This window comes from Vanessa tameamea, chromosome 6, assembly GCF_037043105.1.
Source record: "Vanessa tameamea isolate UH-Manoa-2023 chromosome 6, ilVanTame1 primary haplotype, whole genome shotgun sequence".
In the NCBI taxonomy this organism is placed as follows: Eukaryota; Metazoa; Arthropoda; class Insecta; order Lepidoptera; family Nymphalidae; genus Vanessa; species Vanessa tameamea.
In genome coordinates this window covers 3,897,711-3,915,045 of record NC_087314.1, presented here as the reverse complement: position 1 = coordinate 3,915,045, position 17,335 = coordinate 3,897,711, and the positions used below count along the sequence as shown (strand labels likewise).

At 36.5% G+C, this 17,335-nt stretch overlaps 2 protein-coding genes across 2 annotated transcripts in view; both read left to right on the top strand.

Annotated features, from left to right (window-relative positions):
- Positions 1-17,160, top strand: part of LOC113393531 (dual specificity testis-specific protein kinase 1) — an 80,109-nt gene extending 62,949 nt beyond the window's left edge. The window contains exons 2-8 of the mRNA XM_026630471.2: positions 7,035-7,156; positions 13,159-13,360; positions 13,678-13,763; positions 14,740-14,869; positions 15,138-15,263; positions 15,376-15,491; positions 15,606-17,160. Of these exons, the coding sequence (XP_026486256.2) occupies positions 7,035-7,156; positions 13,159-13,360; positions 13,678-13,763; positions 14,740-14,869; positions 15,138-15,263; positions 15,376-15,491; positions 15,606-17,022 (2,199 nt within the window). The 3' untranslated portion in view covers positions 17,023-17,160. The remainder of the gene's footprint in view (positions 1-7,034; positions 7,157-13,158; positions 13,361-13,677; positions 13,764-14,739; positions 14,870-15,137; positions 15,264-15,375; positions 15,492-15,605) is intronic.
- The window catches only part of LOC113393362 (cyclic GMP-AMP synthase-like receptor), a 186,452-nt gene that overhangs the window by 147,787 nt on the left and 21,330 nt on the right, over positions 1-17,335 (top strand). The window lies entirely within an intron of this gene.

Genomic DNA, 17,335 nt, shown 5'->3' with positions numbered 1-17,335 from the left:
GGTGTTAATTCCAGTAAAGGCGGTGCATATTGGTCACGGTAGAATGTGTGCTTTATCAAAGTTTATCAGATAAAGGCGTAAATGAAATTATTTATTGGTTTATTAACTAAGATTAATAATTGCCTAGTAATACTGAATTAACATATATATATTTATAATATATTCTATATGCCTGTTGCCAAAATATTTAAATGTCAAGGTAAGAAAATTTGCGCCGAAATGTTCTGTTCATTAATAATAATAAATTAAAAATAAAAGCTTGAATATTTTTAATTAAAAGTAACCTTCGAAGAATATTAATTGATTTTTTTTCTTACGTGTGTCTATAAAAAAAACAACTATTTTTATACCTAACTAGCTATCCGTCCTGGCTCGCAAGGGTGAGTGAGGGTCTTTGAATTTACCGATTCAATGCTCAGGTTATAACACCTAGTGCACGTTATGTGAAGGTTTCTGGAACTATCCAGAAACCTTCACATAACTTCCGACAACTCAACTCGAACGATTGAACATCTCACAAACACACACATTGAAATAAATAAATAAGTAATAATAGCCGAATGTTAAAATAATATATTTTCATTGCAACGCAAGCAAGCTATTTATAAAAAGTGGTTACCATATTTCTAATAAGAATATTAACAAAGTTAATGCACTGCCAGTCGGATACAATTTGATATGAGACGGTAAAAAGTACTGCTTTCTTTGATAGTGACATTAGCAGTTTCATATAAATCCTAACATATCTTTAACGATGTGTTTTCAATAATAGTAAACTGATTTTTAACATATGCAGCCGCAAGCTACAAGTAAATAATGAAAACGATTCAATCAAAGTCAAGCGTTAATAATGGTTCATCAAGAAGATATTTGTAATAGTTAGGTTCCTATAAACGGTTCAGTGAAGCGAATGTTCGCATAGGTATCGGACCCCATGATGTCGAGTGAGATGATAACCAACGTACATATGCCATGGTATACTTACATAACTAAAATAACATCAAAAGCATCATGGTTATATTTTCTCTTCTAAATATATTATGTGATTAATATTTGCAGCAGAGGCAATTATTTATTGAATGAAATTTTTGTTTACTTAATAAAAAAGTTAAAAGTATGTTCTTATCAAAACTAAAAGTTCCTGATGTAGAATGTAAAATAGAGTCTTGCTGGCAGATTTTATTACACGGACTCCAATCTCTATGACTGCCCAAAAACCTGAAATTTGTACCCAGCGTTTCGAGTTCTGCTGCCTTATATGTGAGCCAATAGACCAACGTACAGTTAGAAGTGAATTGTTCATAAAAAATATTAATTATTTAAATAATATATTATATTTTTTTGATGAAAGAAACAATCTTTGTCGACAATAGGAAGACCAATAAGCTACTAAGGTTAAAAAACGATCCGTTACTCTTCCAGGGAGAATAAGTAAATGATCACTCACGTCGTCCATAAACTCGAATGACATTCTTCGTGTTTATTTTGTTATTTTTTTTTATATTTTCGTCCTAAGCTGTCTTGCGAATTGTCTAGATCGAATCCCTAAAAAATCTTTGTAATATTTTCATTAATATTATAAAATATATATTTATGGTTCAAGAATAATATAGCTGCATATATTATTCAACGTTTCATAATAAAACATGTAGCGAGCAGAGATAAAACTTTTCTCTAGATAGAAATCCGACACTAGGTGCGCTGGATCCTTATCTTATCACTCGCTCTCATGAGCGCTGACTTTGCTTATAACTAACGTTGAATCTTTGTTTGCAAATACTTAGAAGATTCCACGCATTCTTAACTTATAAAAATAGATATACAGGATTTAAATTCTTTATGCGCAAGCTGATGCAAGTCACGTTGCAAATTTAAATTAAAAGCATGGATGATCGTTGATTACTGTATAAGACTTAGCTTATGACGAATTTAACCTGTAGATTTAACCCCAAAGAAATAAACGGCGTTTACAATTTTATATATCATATATAAAAATATATACATACTATTAGCTACCGAGAGCTACTTGAGATGGTCTTATATATATGTATATATATATAAGACCATCTCAAGGAGGTCCGAAAAAATCAGCGTAATCGTTTTCGATATATTCGCATATGCACATTTATAATCCATACAAATATTGTTTAATCTAACATTAGGTAATAATTTTGTATCTAGTACTTTACTATCTAGATTAAATTGCTGGAACCGAGTAGCCTACCTGCACCTGTAGTATGTAGTATTTATGGCTTTAACAATTTTGCTACAGTAAATAGACTAAAATTAGTTCTCAATTCAAGTACATTTACATCTCAACATTTCATCTTTAGGGATTTAATAAATTCAAAAAAGAAAACATTTCTATTCGTATACAAATAGATAAATGTTATTTTTGCTTCGAAGATAAAAAATAAATTAATACTTTTAAGTAACATTTTTGTTTAAATCCAAGAACACCGAATAATTCGGTATATATTGGCGGTATAATTATAAGGAACTAACAATGTTTCACACTTTTATTGTTAGATTAACAATTACAGACGTCAGACTGCATGTCCTCAAAATATTTCACAATCCCGTTATCGCCTTGTTGTACCTTTACAATACAAGACGTTTAGATATAATGTTTACAATAACAACCCAGTGACCCATATCGGTCATCTAACTGGCTTTAAAGTTCAAGTGATCTCAGCGTCTGAGACAATAGCGTGTCATCATTTCAAAACGTGTCAAGTGGTCACTCGAACTCGGAGGTAAGTTCAAACAACGATTTTACAACCTGCTTATCGTGTCGTTGACTTTTTAGCGATTTTAGCAGATAAAGTATACCACGGGGCACAACAATAATATACCAATAGTTGGCCTAACTTATTGTTATTTGAATTTAACTTAAATTTTTTATGACCTATTATCACTAACAAAGTCAAAATTAAAATATTGCTTACGTATGCACCTTGGGATCGTCATATTACAATATTAAATTGGATGTAACGCTACCGGTTCACAGATTCAACCGAGAAAAACTGGCAAGATTTGTTTCTCTTTCGTTTGTAAAGATTTCTTCTCAAATGAAATACGTAATTAACTTTATAAAATAACATTTTTATTTATATTCCTGTATGAGTATTGAGTTTAATCATTTAAGATTTAAATCTATTAATAGGCAAATTCGAGTATCCTTATTCAACATTTCATAAGAGAAGACAATAAAAAAAAAAATTAAGAAAATGTTCCACAATCACACTGTACGTAAAGAAATACTTGGAAAGAAAGATTCCATAAAAAGATAAAACTACCATTTCGCAATAATCAGGTCAGTTCAGGTCACTCGCAAGCCATTTTGTCCGTCAAGCGCTGTGTACGTTTAAGAAAATTAAAATAAACAGTTGATTTATTATTTATCCTAGATTTTTAAGTTATTTGATTTGCAACCCAACACATATTACCGAAGGTAAATTAAATGTGTTAATACGTCATACTCGTAAAATTACTTACTGGTGATGACAAATTTTTGGGGATATTTTAAAATCCGACGCAACAATATACGTATTGATGCAACGTCGTGATATTCGTGGGCGTGGAATACTGTTACGGTCCCACTTGGAGCACGGCGTGAATGATCCATTTCGTAAGATCTGGCTATCGTGTACTGTTCACTATTAATCACTTTCAAGTATTTTTGGGCTTGATAATTGGTAAATTGTATAACAATAGTTATTGATATAAGCACTGTAATTACTTACTGTACTTTACTGTGGATTATTATCAATTTGTCGAATCAAATAAATGTATAATGGATAGAAAATTCTAGACGTTTTGGGTACTTCAATTTTGCTATATTTGAAACTCGGCAATATTAAATTATTTTTATATCAAGAAACTATGCAGTTTTTTAGCAGACTTAGCATCATTCCAACAACATGTGTATAAGGCGTCAACAGAAATCTTATTGGATTATCAGTAAGTCTGTTATGAATGTTTGTTTCACTTGAAATTATTAGAAGTGTTTACCTAAGTATTTAGAAAGTTCAAAATTAACAGTAAAAATAATATCGCTAATATTAGTAAATTTGAATGTATTGTAGATGTACCTATCTAATATATCGTATAAATATGACAGTTATTCATGTTACATCTTTGTCTATTAAATACCTTTACCTCCTTTAATTAATATACAAAACTCATTTGTATAAAAAAAATAGAGGAACGATATTGTTTTCCATATTCAAAGAATTTGTGAACATACTTTAACTTGATATCTAAACCGGAATCCTTTCAAGAAGAACTTCGACGCTTATAACATGATCAAACGTTTAATCAGAAGTCGAACTCCTTTGTTCGCTGAGGTCTTATCAAACAAGAATACATGTTCCGTACAACTAATAAACAAATCTAAATATCCTCAATGACATTGTAAATGCGAAAATGATTTTGTTTGTTAGGTTTAGGCGTCAAATTTTCTTAATTTTTATAATAATAATTGTAATGAAGATATATCTGATAGGAAACTTTGTGACATTTCATGAAATAACTTTTGACTTTTGCCATAACTGTATGCATATCTACATATCTAAAGATTACTTACCGATACGTGGTAATTTTTCGAGAAGTTTCCTTCCTTAGATCGACCAATAAATTAATTTTCTGCTTTGTTATAATTATCCTATTTAATTATTTCAAAGATTATTTATATGGGTGTATATATAGCCATATTCGAAGGCATCGGCGATTTGAAATCAAAATGAATAGAAACTTTTTTGAAGTAACTGCATACCCAACATTACAAATTTTCCTTTTCGTAGTATCGCGTCAATTTATCGTAACACTGATATACGATTTAAACGTTTTGTTGGCCTTGCTTCATGATCAGATATATACTTAAACGCCTTACAATTAAAAGGTGTGAATCACAATTATTTTTATGTCATAAATTCTAACGCCAAGTAGTAATACGATATTGCTGTGTTCTGGTTTGAGGATGATTGGGCTAGTGTCTCTACAGACACAAGGGACATAATATCTTAATTCCCAAGGTTGGTGGCACTTTGGCGAGAAATTGTTAATATTTAGCCGATGGTGACCACTTACCATCAGATGGCTCATTTGTTCAACCATAAAAACTAAAATAATTGAATATCTGATGAGCGAATGGGATATTGGCTACGATATAATGCAGTGTAGTCAGTATAACGGCTTTATCGTCTCGTCTATGCGACACGATTTATGCTATTTTGACAAGCCGTAATCCAAGATATTTTGTTTGGTAATTGTCAAATGCATACTGTAACAAGGATACTCGAAAGTCTATGACGTCACCATTGGTTTTGCACCAGTTGTGATTGCACTGAAAATCTGACATTGGATAATTTCTTTAATCACGGATTTAAAATTATTTAAGTTGATGAGTTCTTAGAAATTATTGAAATAATTATGTCTTCCGAACTTATTTCAGCCACTGACCATTCTTAACTGATAATACAATGCATAAGGTGTATTTAAATAAATAATATATCACGCAGAGTCAGGTTTGTCATAATCCAATAAGACGGCAGTCCAATATGTTCAGACGGAGATCAAGCACAGGGAATATCTTTACTTGCTTTTCGAGGATCAGGTATGGGTGTCGAGGGGTCACTACCAACTTAGATCTGTTACTGAGAGTTTGTTGACATAAAAATTCGATAAATTTTTACTGGTTCGATTGCTTTCTGAGGTCTCATGATCTGTATCTGAAAAGGCTAAGTACGACGAGGCATATTGTAATAACTACTAACGGCTAGATATGCTGGATTAAGTGGCTAAACCGCATTACCAAAGACCCCAAACGATACGACGACCACCCCTAATCGTGATTAAAAAATGCATGTCAAACGTTACAGCAAGTCTTCAGCTAGTGCGTTGAATGTTTACGTTTGTATATTACTATACCTACATTCGTCTCGTGTGTTTATTTCGTAATGCCGTTGACTCGGCTTGATATTTCGACATTGACCTTCACGTACTATCAATATCGAGAACTGGACACGAACACGCAATGTATGTTTATCAAAACTATAAATTCCTTTGCAATAAAACGTATTAATAAATTCAGGAAATGTGTAATGATAACAGGATATTTATAGTTAGGTTATTTTTTACGCAATAAATTTTCGTTATTATTATCAACTCTGCTGACGTTAGGCGATGTTAGGCAAATTGGCTCCAGGCTGTTTCAAATAACTAAAATATAATTATTATTGTACATGCAAAATGGAAAAAAAAAAAAATATCCCGCTGAGTTTCTTTCGCCGGTTCTTCTCAGGTCCGAGGTGCTAAATTCCGAACCGGTGGTAGATTTTTGACAATCAATAAGCAAGTGTAAACACTTCTATATTGAATAAAGATTTTTGATTTGATTTGATTTGATTGAAGTACGTACTCAAAAAACTGTGGCGTAAGTGACATCGATTTGTATATTCTTACTCAATTCATAAAAACGTCAACAAATAACATACTTTGAGGTTAAATATGTACAAATATGCAACTATAAATTAGCATCTAACTAGAAACGTTGTTTGTGCAACTAAATATAATAGCAATCTGAGCATTTTTAGACGGCAAAACATTGCTATTAGAGCAAATCCTGCTACAAAAAGTTATACTCCCATTGCAAGATAATAAGCAAGCGAATTTTCACTCTAAAACAATATCGTTCGTAAAGTTTTCTGTTACTCTACAGTGAATGACACTTTAACCCTTTGTCATCATTACACAAAGTATGTAAACAAAGAATCGAAACTAAGAATAGTACGAATGTAATTGTTTTTGTTTAAAATTCAGCGATTAATTATTATAATTGGTGTTATTTAATTTGTATCGGAAAAAATTAGCTATTATTCAGGAAATTTTTCATTATAAAAAAGACTCAGTGCTTATTCTAGGTGTACATTACATACATATAACTCAAATAATAATAATAATAATATATAAATAAATAAATAATAATACATAAACTCAAAATATACACGTTATTAATTTCATACTTTTTCCAGGTGACACACAAGACCTCTGGCAAGGTCATGGTTCTAAAGATGAACCAGCAGAGGGCGAACCGTCCCAATATGCTCCGAGAAGTACAGCTCATGAACAAGTTAAAACACCCCTACATCTTAGGGTGAGTATCTTTTCGTTTGTTTAGATATAAAATAACAATTCATATATTAACATTTTTAAATTTCCGAAATATTTTGAACTGATTGTAAACACAGATAATTCTTCGAAAGCAAAATCTAGTTTCATTATAATACTTTCTAGTCATTTTAAATTCCCAAAATGATCCGAAAAATCGACATAAAGTAAACCTTACCCAATTATATCTTTGTAACAAATTATATCTTAACGTAGTAGAACGTATTGTTTCTTAAACTTTTGAAATAAAAATAAATTTGATGTGTACGCTACAAATAAAAAACAAAATACATGGTGAAATAAATTTCATAACCGAAACCGGTAAAATTAACAAAGCAAAGATAACAGAACCGGTGTTTGCATGAACATTTACGAGCTGCCAATATCGGTGCCTTTATTTATTTATCGTTTAACGAACTCAGCCAGCGCCTCTGTTCCATACATCATCGTACGACTTTGTTTTGAGAAATTGATCCTAACAAACACTGGAAACTGGTTGCCGGATTACATTATTGAGACCGCCCATAGTACCGAATTTAAAGGCGTCTATAGTTGTTGTGGGTGGGATTCGTGTCATATAAATTCTAACTGGCTGGCTGAGATACATTGAAGTTTTATCAGCATAAAAAAATTGTGATTGAAAATGTAATAAAAACAAATTTATTTAAACAAGTACCAGGAACACATAATGGGTAGAAGCTACGTTTGAATAAAATACCTTAAATTATATATTTTTTTCTTAAACGTATGCAATATGTGCAGTAACGCGTTGGCGTTAGTTAGTTAGATAGTTAGTAGTTATCATTAGATCGGCTCGTGCTGTTTACATTACGTATCGTGCGTACTTTTATCGATCACCACCGTCAGCTGTTTGTGAGTCTGCTTATAATAGCCGAATCGACAATTAAGTCATAGCATTGTCGATATACGTGTTCGGGGATATATTTATCGGATCCCCCTAATGTGAATGATGCTATTGAAATTCGTATGCCGATATACAGATGACACGTTCGGTAAGATAAATCTGTCGGTCCGGTCTTATGTGAAAAAGCTCGTAGAAATGTCAATCCCATCAAGAGGGCCGGGACGTCGTGGGCGGTTAGTGCTTACGTTTCCTGTTGTGGGCTTAAACCCGAACGAAAACAGTAGGTAATCTTTTCGAATAAATCTTATTTTCTATTTGGATCATGATCGCTGTCACAACAAAATTTTATAATTGGAATTGTAAATTCATTTTGAATATGCACGAAATGAACTAGAATGCAATAGCACACTGCACACTACAGGCGAGTAGGTCATTGGCAAAAGTGTATATCTCATTCAGCACAAAAAGCTCAGAATAAAACCTCGTTATACCCGTGCATGGTAAATTTTCTTTATTCATTAGTTATTCTGACACCAAATAGTTAAAAGTAATTTAACAGTTAAAGGTAAGTGAACTAGTTAATTTATAGGCACAATGGACGTAACATCTTAGTTCCCATGGCTCGCGGGCCGCGGCGCATTAACGGTGTAAGGAATAATATTTCTTAAAATATAAATGTCTATGGGTGTGACCACTTATCATCAGGTAGCTCGTACACTCGTTACAACTTATTATAAAAAATGTGTAGCTGTATGGGGTTGAGTCTTTAGGTTATTTGTCTATTATATGGCGAAACCAGATCAAAACTCGAGATTAATTCAAATAGACATTAAAAGTACTATGTGTTGATGTTGTCCTAATCGATTTCGGCCACAGCGATAGTTCTCAATAGGGACTAATCAACTACGAGGAACATGTTATAGTGCAAACACTAGTACATTCAAACAAGTAATCCGACGGAAAGGCAAATCCGACAGAACCGGAAATAGTTCAGGCGCGGGACAAACGGCTTTACGGAATTCCGAGTCACGGGAGCGACAAGTTCTAGACTCCCACTGCTAATGAAAAATTATCGACGGTAAAACCAAACATCTTTTTAAATTATCGACCCGGGGCTTAATCCCGTCCTCGAGATCTGCAGCTTTACAGCCAGCCACTACTAGAGACAGTCAACTACTATTACTATACGTTATACTAACAAATTGTTACCTTATTTGTTTAAATTTTATATTATTTTTATAATAATGAAAAGCGTGCGATTCATCAATGTCCGTAAGTTATGACAAGGGTAGAAGTAACATCTTCTGAACAATTTACTGCTGAATTTATTTACATTTCTGTTTTAATATAAAGTCTTACGGCAAGTATACACACTGTAAATATTAAATTGTATGTTTTGTATTAAACATATGGGAATATGTAATCAAAAATTGTTATTTTAATCCGCCGTCCTTATGGAACTTATTATGACATTAATGGTTAATAGTCTCTTAATAATATATCTGAATAAGAGTTTCTTTAAATTACCAATAGGTATGATAATCATTTTGCCATCTTCGTAATAACTATTTATTGAAAAATTAAATTGAAAACCGGCTCAGACACATAAAATCGGATTCGTGTGGACCCGGTAAAGTTTATCTAAGTCGATAAATACCATTTAAAATTTTTGAGAATATTATTACTCTCAAATCATAAATCAATGATAAATATTTTTAATAAAAACAACGTGATATTTGTTCTGTTTCAACCAAAGATGTGCGATAATTTACTAAATTAAAGTTCTATTTATGTAACACATCCATACACAAATTTGTATGTATTGGAAACAACATTCCTCCGCGAAGTTTACCTTAGAAATTCCCTTCACACTATATGTATTGTTTGCTTAAACTGTTTTCACTTTTAAAATCGTAACATCTCCTGATCATACAAGTGTGCCTTTGTTTCGTGTGTCTAACCGAAAATGGCTTTTACAGCCTGTTATTTTTCAATCAACGTAATAAAGCCGTGATCAATTGACAAACAAGGAATAACTAGTATAACACCCCCACGTCCCTACGCTTACGCTAGTCAGGATGCCAATTCTACTAACAAATTGTCACTTCATCGGAACCAAATCGAAACGTCATCATTGCCGTTCACCCTTCTTCCTATTCTACTAACACAACGATAACGTTGCGATTCGGTCGAAGTTGGCTCGAAATATTATCGGTATCGTATTTTAACTTATATAAATAAGTAAAATTGACTTTCGGCTACGATCAATCTGAGTTTCGAGGTATAGTCGAAGTTGGATCGAAATAGAATCGGGAAGGTATGATAACCGTTATGTTAGTAGAATTGGCCCCCGGGTCACAAAGCGAAGCCTTCTCTAAACGAGAATCGCTATGCACGTAACACGTTACGAAATAACAACAAAATCCCGAACAATAGCGCGCACTGTTTCAGTTCATTTCCTGCTTGCTTATCTTAAATGAAATAAAAACAATGCACCTCTGATGCGATTGTTGAATAATATTTTTCTCAGCAACTAGGACGCTTCTTCAATTTTTAACGACTTTTTTTATATTCGAATAATAAAATTACGTAATTTCTAGGTATTACATACTACTAAATGTTTCGCAATTTAGTATAGGAAAGTATGTCGAATAAGTGGTTTATATTTTATATACTTATTTGAGATTTATACCAACACTGGATGTTCTATTTCAACGAAAATCCACAACACCATCTACAGCTAAAATCTAAATGTTTAAATTGATATAATATTAATAACGACTTGTGATTATTTAAATAAACTAGGACTTAATAAAAATATATTAGAGTTTTATTAAAGAAGTAATTCTCGAATAAAACCAGGACCAGATTAAATCAATGCAACACGAAAAGCAATATAAAGTGTCATTCAAACCATTATATCATCTCGCTGGTGCATGAATGTGGACCGTCCGTGATAAAAACCGAGTTCCCGTTTTAACGTTTCTTTAGAATAGTATGAAATGTTTAATCTTAGACTTTAGTGCCTTTGGGTTAAATCCGGTTGGCCTGTATAAGACGCCTCAAGTTTCTCGAGTCTATTTTTAAACTATCATTATAATATATTCAAGCAAAAGTTATGGAATAAATTAACAATAATCTATATTTGCTCATATGCAACAAACTATGACTATATCTAACTATGAGAACGTAAAAAAGTAATACTTATTTCTAAAAAAATATACAGAGTAACCTATGAAGACAATATATGAATATATATTGTCTCGTACTTCTCACGTTAACTTCCTAGGAAGGATTTGAACTTTCACCGCGTGATCATCTCTGCGTGTACATCTATCATTTGACGCATTTATTTTATTTTTCATGGCACTTGCATTATAATTGAGCCCTCTCTAACCGCAGCACGCCAATTCTTAATTGGCAATTTGTATTGATTGCTTGATAGATTGATGGGCCCCGACACCAAACTCATTCTACTAGATTCCTTAAGTGATAGTTTTGTGTTTAAGCAACTACTTCGTTGTTTATTTATTACTAGCGAACCGCCCGACTTCGCATGGGTTCAATGCTAATAACATATATTCTACAGAATGTCTTTATACACAACGATCACAGCTTTTTGTCATTAGACAATGCAAACCGCTATGTTACCGAAAATATTCATTTAAATTACATTTTTGTAAAGGGTTACATTGTTCTACATTTAATGCACAATGTGTTTAAGGTACTTAATTGGACAAGGATTATAATATTATCTTTATTGTATATTGTATAAAATCGCTTCGCAATTATTTCTCGTAAATAGTAAAGGATAAAAAATTGTTATCGTAGATTATCCCTAAGAGATAGACATATAGGTACCATGCCGGATTTTTTGTAGACGTTTTTAAGGTGTACAATACGTGTGTATTTCAGAAAGGATATATTATATTAATTTGTATTCAACTGACATAACTTTGTAAATATTTCAAATGTTGGAAAAGAGTAACTACTGAGTTCTCTCGCCGTTTCTTCTCCATATAATCTACATTCCAAACCGGTGATGGCTTAACTTTTAATACAATTCTGTAAAATGACGATTCAAAAGCTCTTGGAAAAACCTACTTGAATAAAGTATATTTTGATTTTGATAGTTTATTAAGCTTAAGATTTTATTAACACATTCAAATGAACTATTGTGTTTTTTTTTTTCTCATATAGGAAACGTGTTTTGTCCCCCAGGCATTTCATGCCCACTATTTTATGATACAAAAGGGTTGAACCTCAAAATGTGTTTTGAATGTCGTCTCAAGTGGACCGTTGTTTCTGGCTTTTGACTTCCCTGTATTTGTTACACCGCTTGTATTACAAGTACTTTGACACTACTTGCGTTTTTTTTTTAACTTTGAATAATGATGCCTGTGTAACAATGTAATATATATTTTGCAATAATTTAATTTTGTTCTACTATCAAATGTATTTTCTAAAATCAACCTTAAGTATTTTGTAACTCATCTGCTTTGAATGAGCAAGTCAGGTTTATATAATTACGATTTTAATTAAAATAATTAAAACGTTATAATTACATTGACAACTTGAGAAGATTCAGCGAGGCGTTACCAAAGTTTAATACGCACTCGCCTGTCCTTGCAGAATTAGTCATAGCTTGTTGCCCGTGCTGACTTTGCACGGTACAAAAATAATATTTTAGTTTTCCAGCGTTCGTTTGGAAAGCACCGGGAACTATGTTTTTTAATTACCGTCCTGAAAATGTTAGCTAAAAAAAAATTAAAAGGTCATTTCAGTCGGATATGTAATGTAAATCACATAACATATCCGATTGATACGGAACTGCCGAGACCTGACAAAAAGAAACGAAACATAGGAACAAACAAAACTTCATAATATTGATACTTCTATATTTGTCAATGATTAAAACAGCCTGGGAGATCTGTTCCAATGCTCATACTGTAATAGAATTAGGTTCTACTGTACAACAAATTGATTCATTAATATCCGAAGGGAAATGTTGATTCCAATTAAATATTAGGAGCTTGTTAAATATTCTAAGCAAATCGAATGCTGATAGACGACTACGAGGCTAACCCGTTTGCCGATTTATAATTTACAAAATTCAATTTCAGATTCATGGGCGTTTGTGTACATGAAGGTCAACTCCACGCTCTCACGGAGTACATGGAGGGAGGGTCTCTGGAGCAGCTAATTCTCGGAAGGCCTTTTCAGCCACTGCCGCAGTCCTTGAGGATATCGCTAGCTACCGATGTCGCTGAGGGCATGATGTACTTGCATTCATTAGGTGTCTTCCATAGAGATCTTACTACTAAGGTAAGATCATCCTTATCATCATAATTTTTCGCGTCAGCGCAATGTCTTACTCGCACGAAACAGATGTCAATCCTCCATAAGAATAATTCACTGCTAGATTAGTTCTCCGCCATAATATGGTTAATGGTTGACGTTAAGCACCTCGACACATAGATTTAAGAGCGCTTACCGGTTAAGACAACCAGAGTTTGAGATAGTATATATCCACTTCTCTCTGCTTGATTACTTTCTCACCATTAAAATCATTTATGATGTTTTAGTCCAACGTAATATTAACGTATATATTTTTGACTTTTATTTTTTCCTATTATTTTCAGAATGTATTGTTAAGAAAAGTTGGCGACGGCGAGTATACCGCCGTTGTAGCAGACTTCGGCTTAGCTGCCAGGATACCTCATCCAATGTAAGTAATTTCAATTGTAAAGTTAATCGCAAATGATGTCGTTTCATCAATAAAGGTTCTGTATTATTTAAGTATAGTTACAATATAATTATCATAAGAAACGACTTGAATAACAGTAAAAGTTGAATCATAAAGAAGCTACTCTGTGCATAGCTAATAATAATTAAACGCACGTACACTCATCAGTCTGTACGGAGCGTCACGCTATTTCGCGTGCAAAAACCGATATCGTGTGACGGAACGGGTCATTTGTCAAGTTTAGCCAATTTATCAAGGTGGTATTTCGTAAGAACCACCCTTCACTTTTATTTATGATGCGTGAACATTGCTACGAAGAAACTCGTATCATGTACCATGCTTTGTCTATGATGACACGTCAACCCGTCATGTTCACTCATACCTATTTGTGACCACTTACCATCAGGTGAGCCATGTGCCTGTCCGCCTACCTATATTATAATGAAATAATATTGTAAAAAATACAAAAAATCTTTATAGGTCTCTAAATTCTTAAACATTCGAGACATTACTATAAAATAGTCAAAAAAGGACAGACTGTATAACTCACTGCAAGGCAGAGTCCATAGAAGAAGCTCCGTTGGCAGCGGATAAATCATAAACATAATTTGAGCTCATAAAGTCTTTTGGGTTAAGATTTTTTCTATCCTCTGAGATCGTTTCTATATGGTGGTCACTAAATGATAAAAAACGAAACTCAAATAAATTAAATATTTTGACGTCGTGATTGTACATCACAAAAGGTCAAAAGTTTGCTTAGTATACAAAAGTTTTCAATATTATTTATTAAAAAGTATATTCGAATAAACCTGTAAAAGTTAGCTGTTTCTTGTCATTCCTTAGGTTAGCTGATAGAAATGCTTTGAACATGAAGCACTTTGTACTTTATATTCATTTTATTTTAAAACTTGCAATAAAACTTCATGATTAAAATTGGAATCTTTCTTGAATTTCTCAGCAACGGTCATCGTTTACCGAGCGTCGGATCCCCGTGGTGGATGTCACCGGAGTGTCTGAGGGGTCGGTGGTACGATAATCGCTCAGACATATTCTCGTATGGGATAATTTTGTGCCAACTTATAGCGAGGGTGAGTGAATAACCGTGAAAATATCAATTCAGAAAATAATAGTATAAATTATAAATAGAATAATAAAAACATATAAGTTAAATTTTAATTAGATTGGAATCATTCTGACCCCAACCCCAAATGACTGTAAACTTCAAAATTCCTGTTAGAGTAAATAATTTCAAGGATAAAGGAATTTTATCCTTTAAAAGTACTCTTTCTACGTCCTAAATAATTGCGCTTCTTGGTCACTATAAATCTTTAAAAAGAGATTAATATCTTTTTAAAGGTGGATGCGGATCCAGACGTTTTGCCGCGGACAGATAACTTCGGTCTCAACTACATGGCATTCGTGGAGCTTTGTGACGAAGATACTGTACCAGATTTTCTTCGTCTAGCTTTCAATTGCTGCATTGTAAGTATATTACAAAATATAACTATAAAATTCAAGTTTAAGCAATTAATAAAATTATTTTATTACAAATAAATAAAAATCACAATTAAATTAAAAGTTACGTTATTTACAGTACGAGCCCAAAGCTCGGCCGCTATTCCCGGAGATAGTGAGCAAACTCGCCGAGGTGAAGGAGGGCCTCGACGACGCCGCGTGGGAGTGTCATACGCCTAACAACTCCTACGACAGGTGCGTACGTGACCCGGTTACGAAGATTCGTTGTCATTCGTGAGCTTTAAATTTTTGATAACCATGTGGTTCGAGGATGATCTATTAATTGTTTCTTTTTGTCATGATATAAAGCGAGGAGGCAGACTCGTCCGGACCGCGCTCGTGCCCCGGCCTATCTGCCTGGCGCCGCCCGCAGCGCATGCGCTCCGAGGGCAGTCCGCACGCCCACGTGCACACACACACGCGTGACCGCGGAGCCGCACACCGCCGCTCCCTTTCGGAACTGGAGTGGGCGTGGCGAGGCACCGGGCCCGCGGGTGGCGCGCCGCCGCACCGCTCCGCCGGCGCTCTAGCGGCGCCGCCGCCCGCACCGCCGCGACTGCAGCGCCTCCAGCGTCTCGCTCATATCATGCTTTTGCGCGACTCGCACGCTGCACCCACGCCCGCTCGACGCGCACTGCACACGTTCCGCGGCGTGCACAAAATTCTCGAGCCGGCGCCGACCGCCGGCACGCCGGCGCGCTGCTCCAGCGGGGACCCGCCGCCCTCCCCGCCGCGCACCCTGCCTGACGAGCCGCGCTGCTCGTCGCTGCCGCCGTCGCCGACGTTCGCGCGTCGCACGCCCTTCGACGAAGCTCCACCGCCGAAGCTCGACTACCCGAAGAGTGACTCGAGTGTCGAGCTTCGTCGACGCGCCTCCTGCGAGAGCGGAATCTTCTCAGTCGCCAACGAGGACCTGTGCGCGCCCCCGAGCTTCGGAGCCGTGTGTCCGTGCTCGCTAATGGGCTGCCACCGCTGCTGGTGGTGGCGACGAGACGTCGGCGACCGCTCCCTCGACGACGAGCCGGACGGAGACCGCGCCCGTCTCCGCGTGTGCTCCGACTGCCTGCACGTGTACGAGCGCCTGCTGCGCCGCCGTCCGGCGCCGCCCGACGACTCGGCGCTCTCGACCACGGTCAGCTCGCTGCGCAGTCTCGACGACGAGGCGGAGGCGGAGGCGGCGTGCGAGATCGGCGACGTGGGAGACTGGTCGCCGTTCCTGTGCGAGGGCTCGGCGGAGGAGCGCGAGGCGCACGTGCTGGCGCGCTGCTGCTGCGCCGCGGGGCTGCGCGCGGGCTGCGGCGCGCGCGCGCTGCACGCCGACGAGCTGCGCCGCGTGCTGCCCCGCGCCCTCCAGGCCTTCCCCGCGCACCTCCTGGCTGCCTACAAACGTACGTCCAGCGTGTACACGGATAGCTCCGAGGACGTGGCCTCGCTGGGCTCGGACAGCCTCTACGACGATCGCATCCCGAGACACGTGCGCTCCGCCCAGATCTCGAAGATCGTCGAGTACTTCGAGAGGAAAGGTGCCGACTTCCGATGCGACGCATTCAAGGCGCAGCGGCTGAAGGTTTCGGGCGGGTTCGGTCCGCCGCTCCTCGGCAAGGAGTACTTCGTGGACGTGAAGCACCGCGGCGGCGTGGCGGGCGGCGCCCGGGCGGCCCAGCGGCTGATGATCTGCGAGGGCGCGGTGCGCTCCAAGCTGCCGCTGTTCGACAAGAAGTCGTAACGGCGCGAGCGCGAGCTCGAGCGGCGCAGCTCCATGTACCGCTGACCGCACTCGCGCACTCTCGGCTTCCGCTAGCGTCGTTTACGACAGTACTGTTTTTATTCAGATTATAGAGATCGTGAGAGCTATATAGTATTGAACGACGGAGTCCGTATCTCGCGACTCTCGACGGCTCGAGATCGAGGAGAACCGTCGCTTTCGCTTCGGGACCGGGACCGGGACCGGGACGGCTCTCGTGCGTTCGTTTGACTGAGTAAAATAAGCGTTTCGTTCGTTGTAATAATGAGATTAGAGAGAAGAATGTAGACGTTAT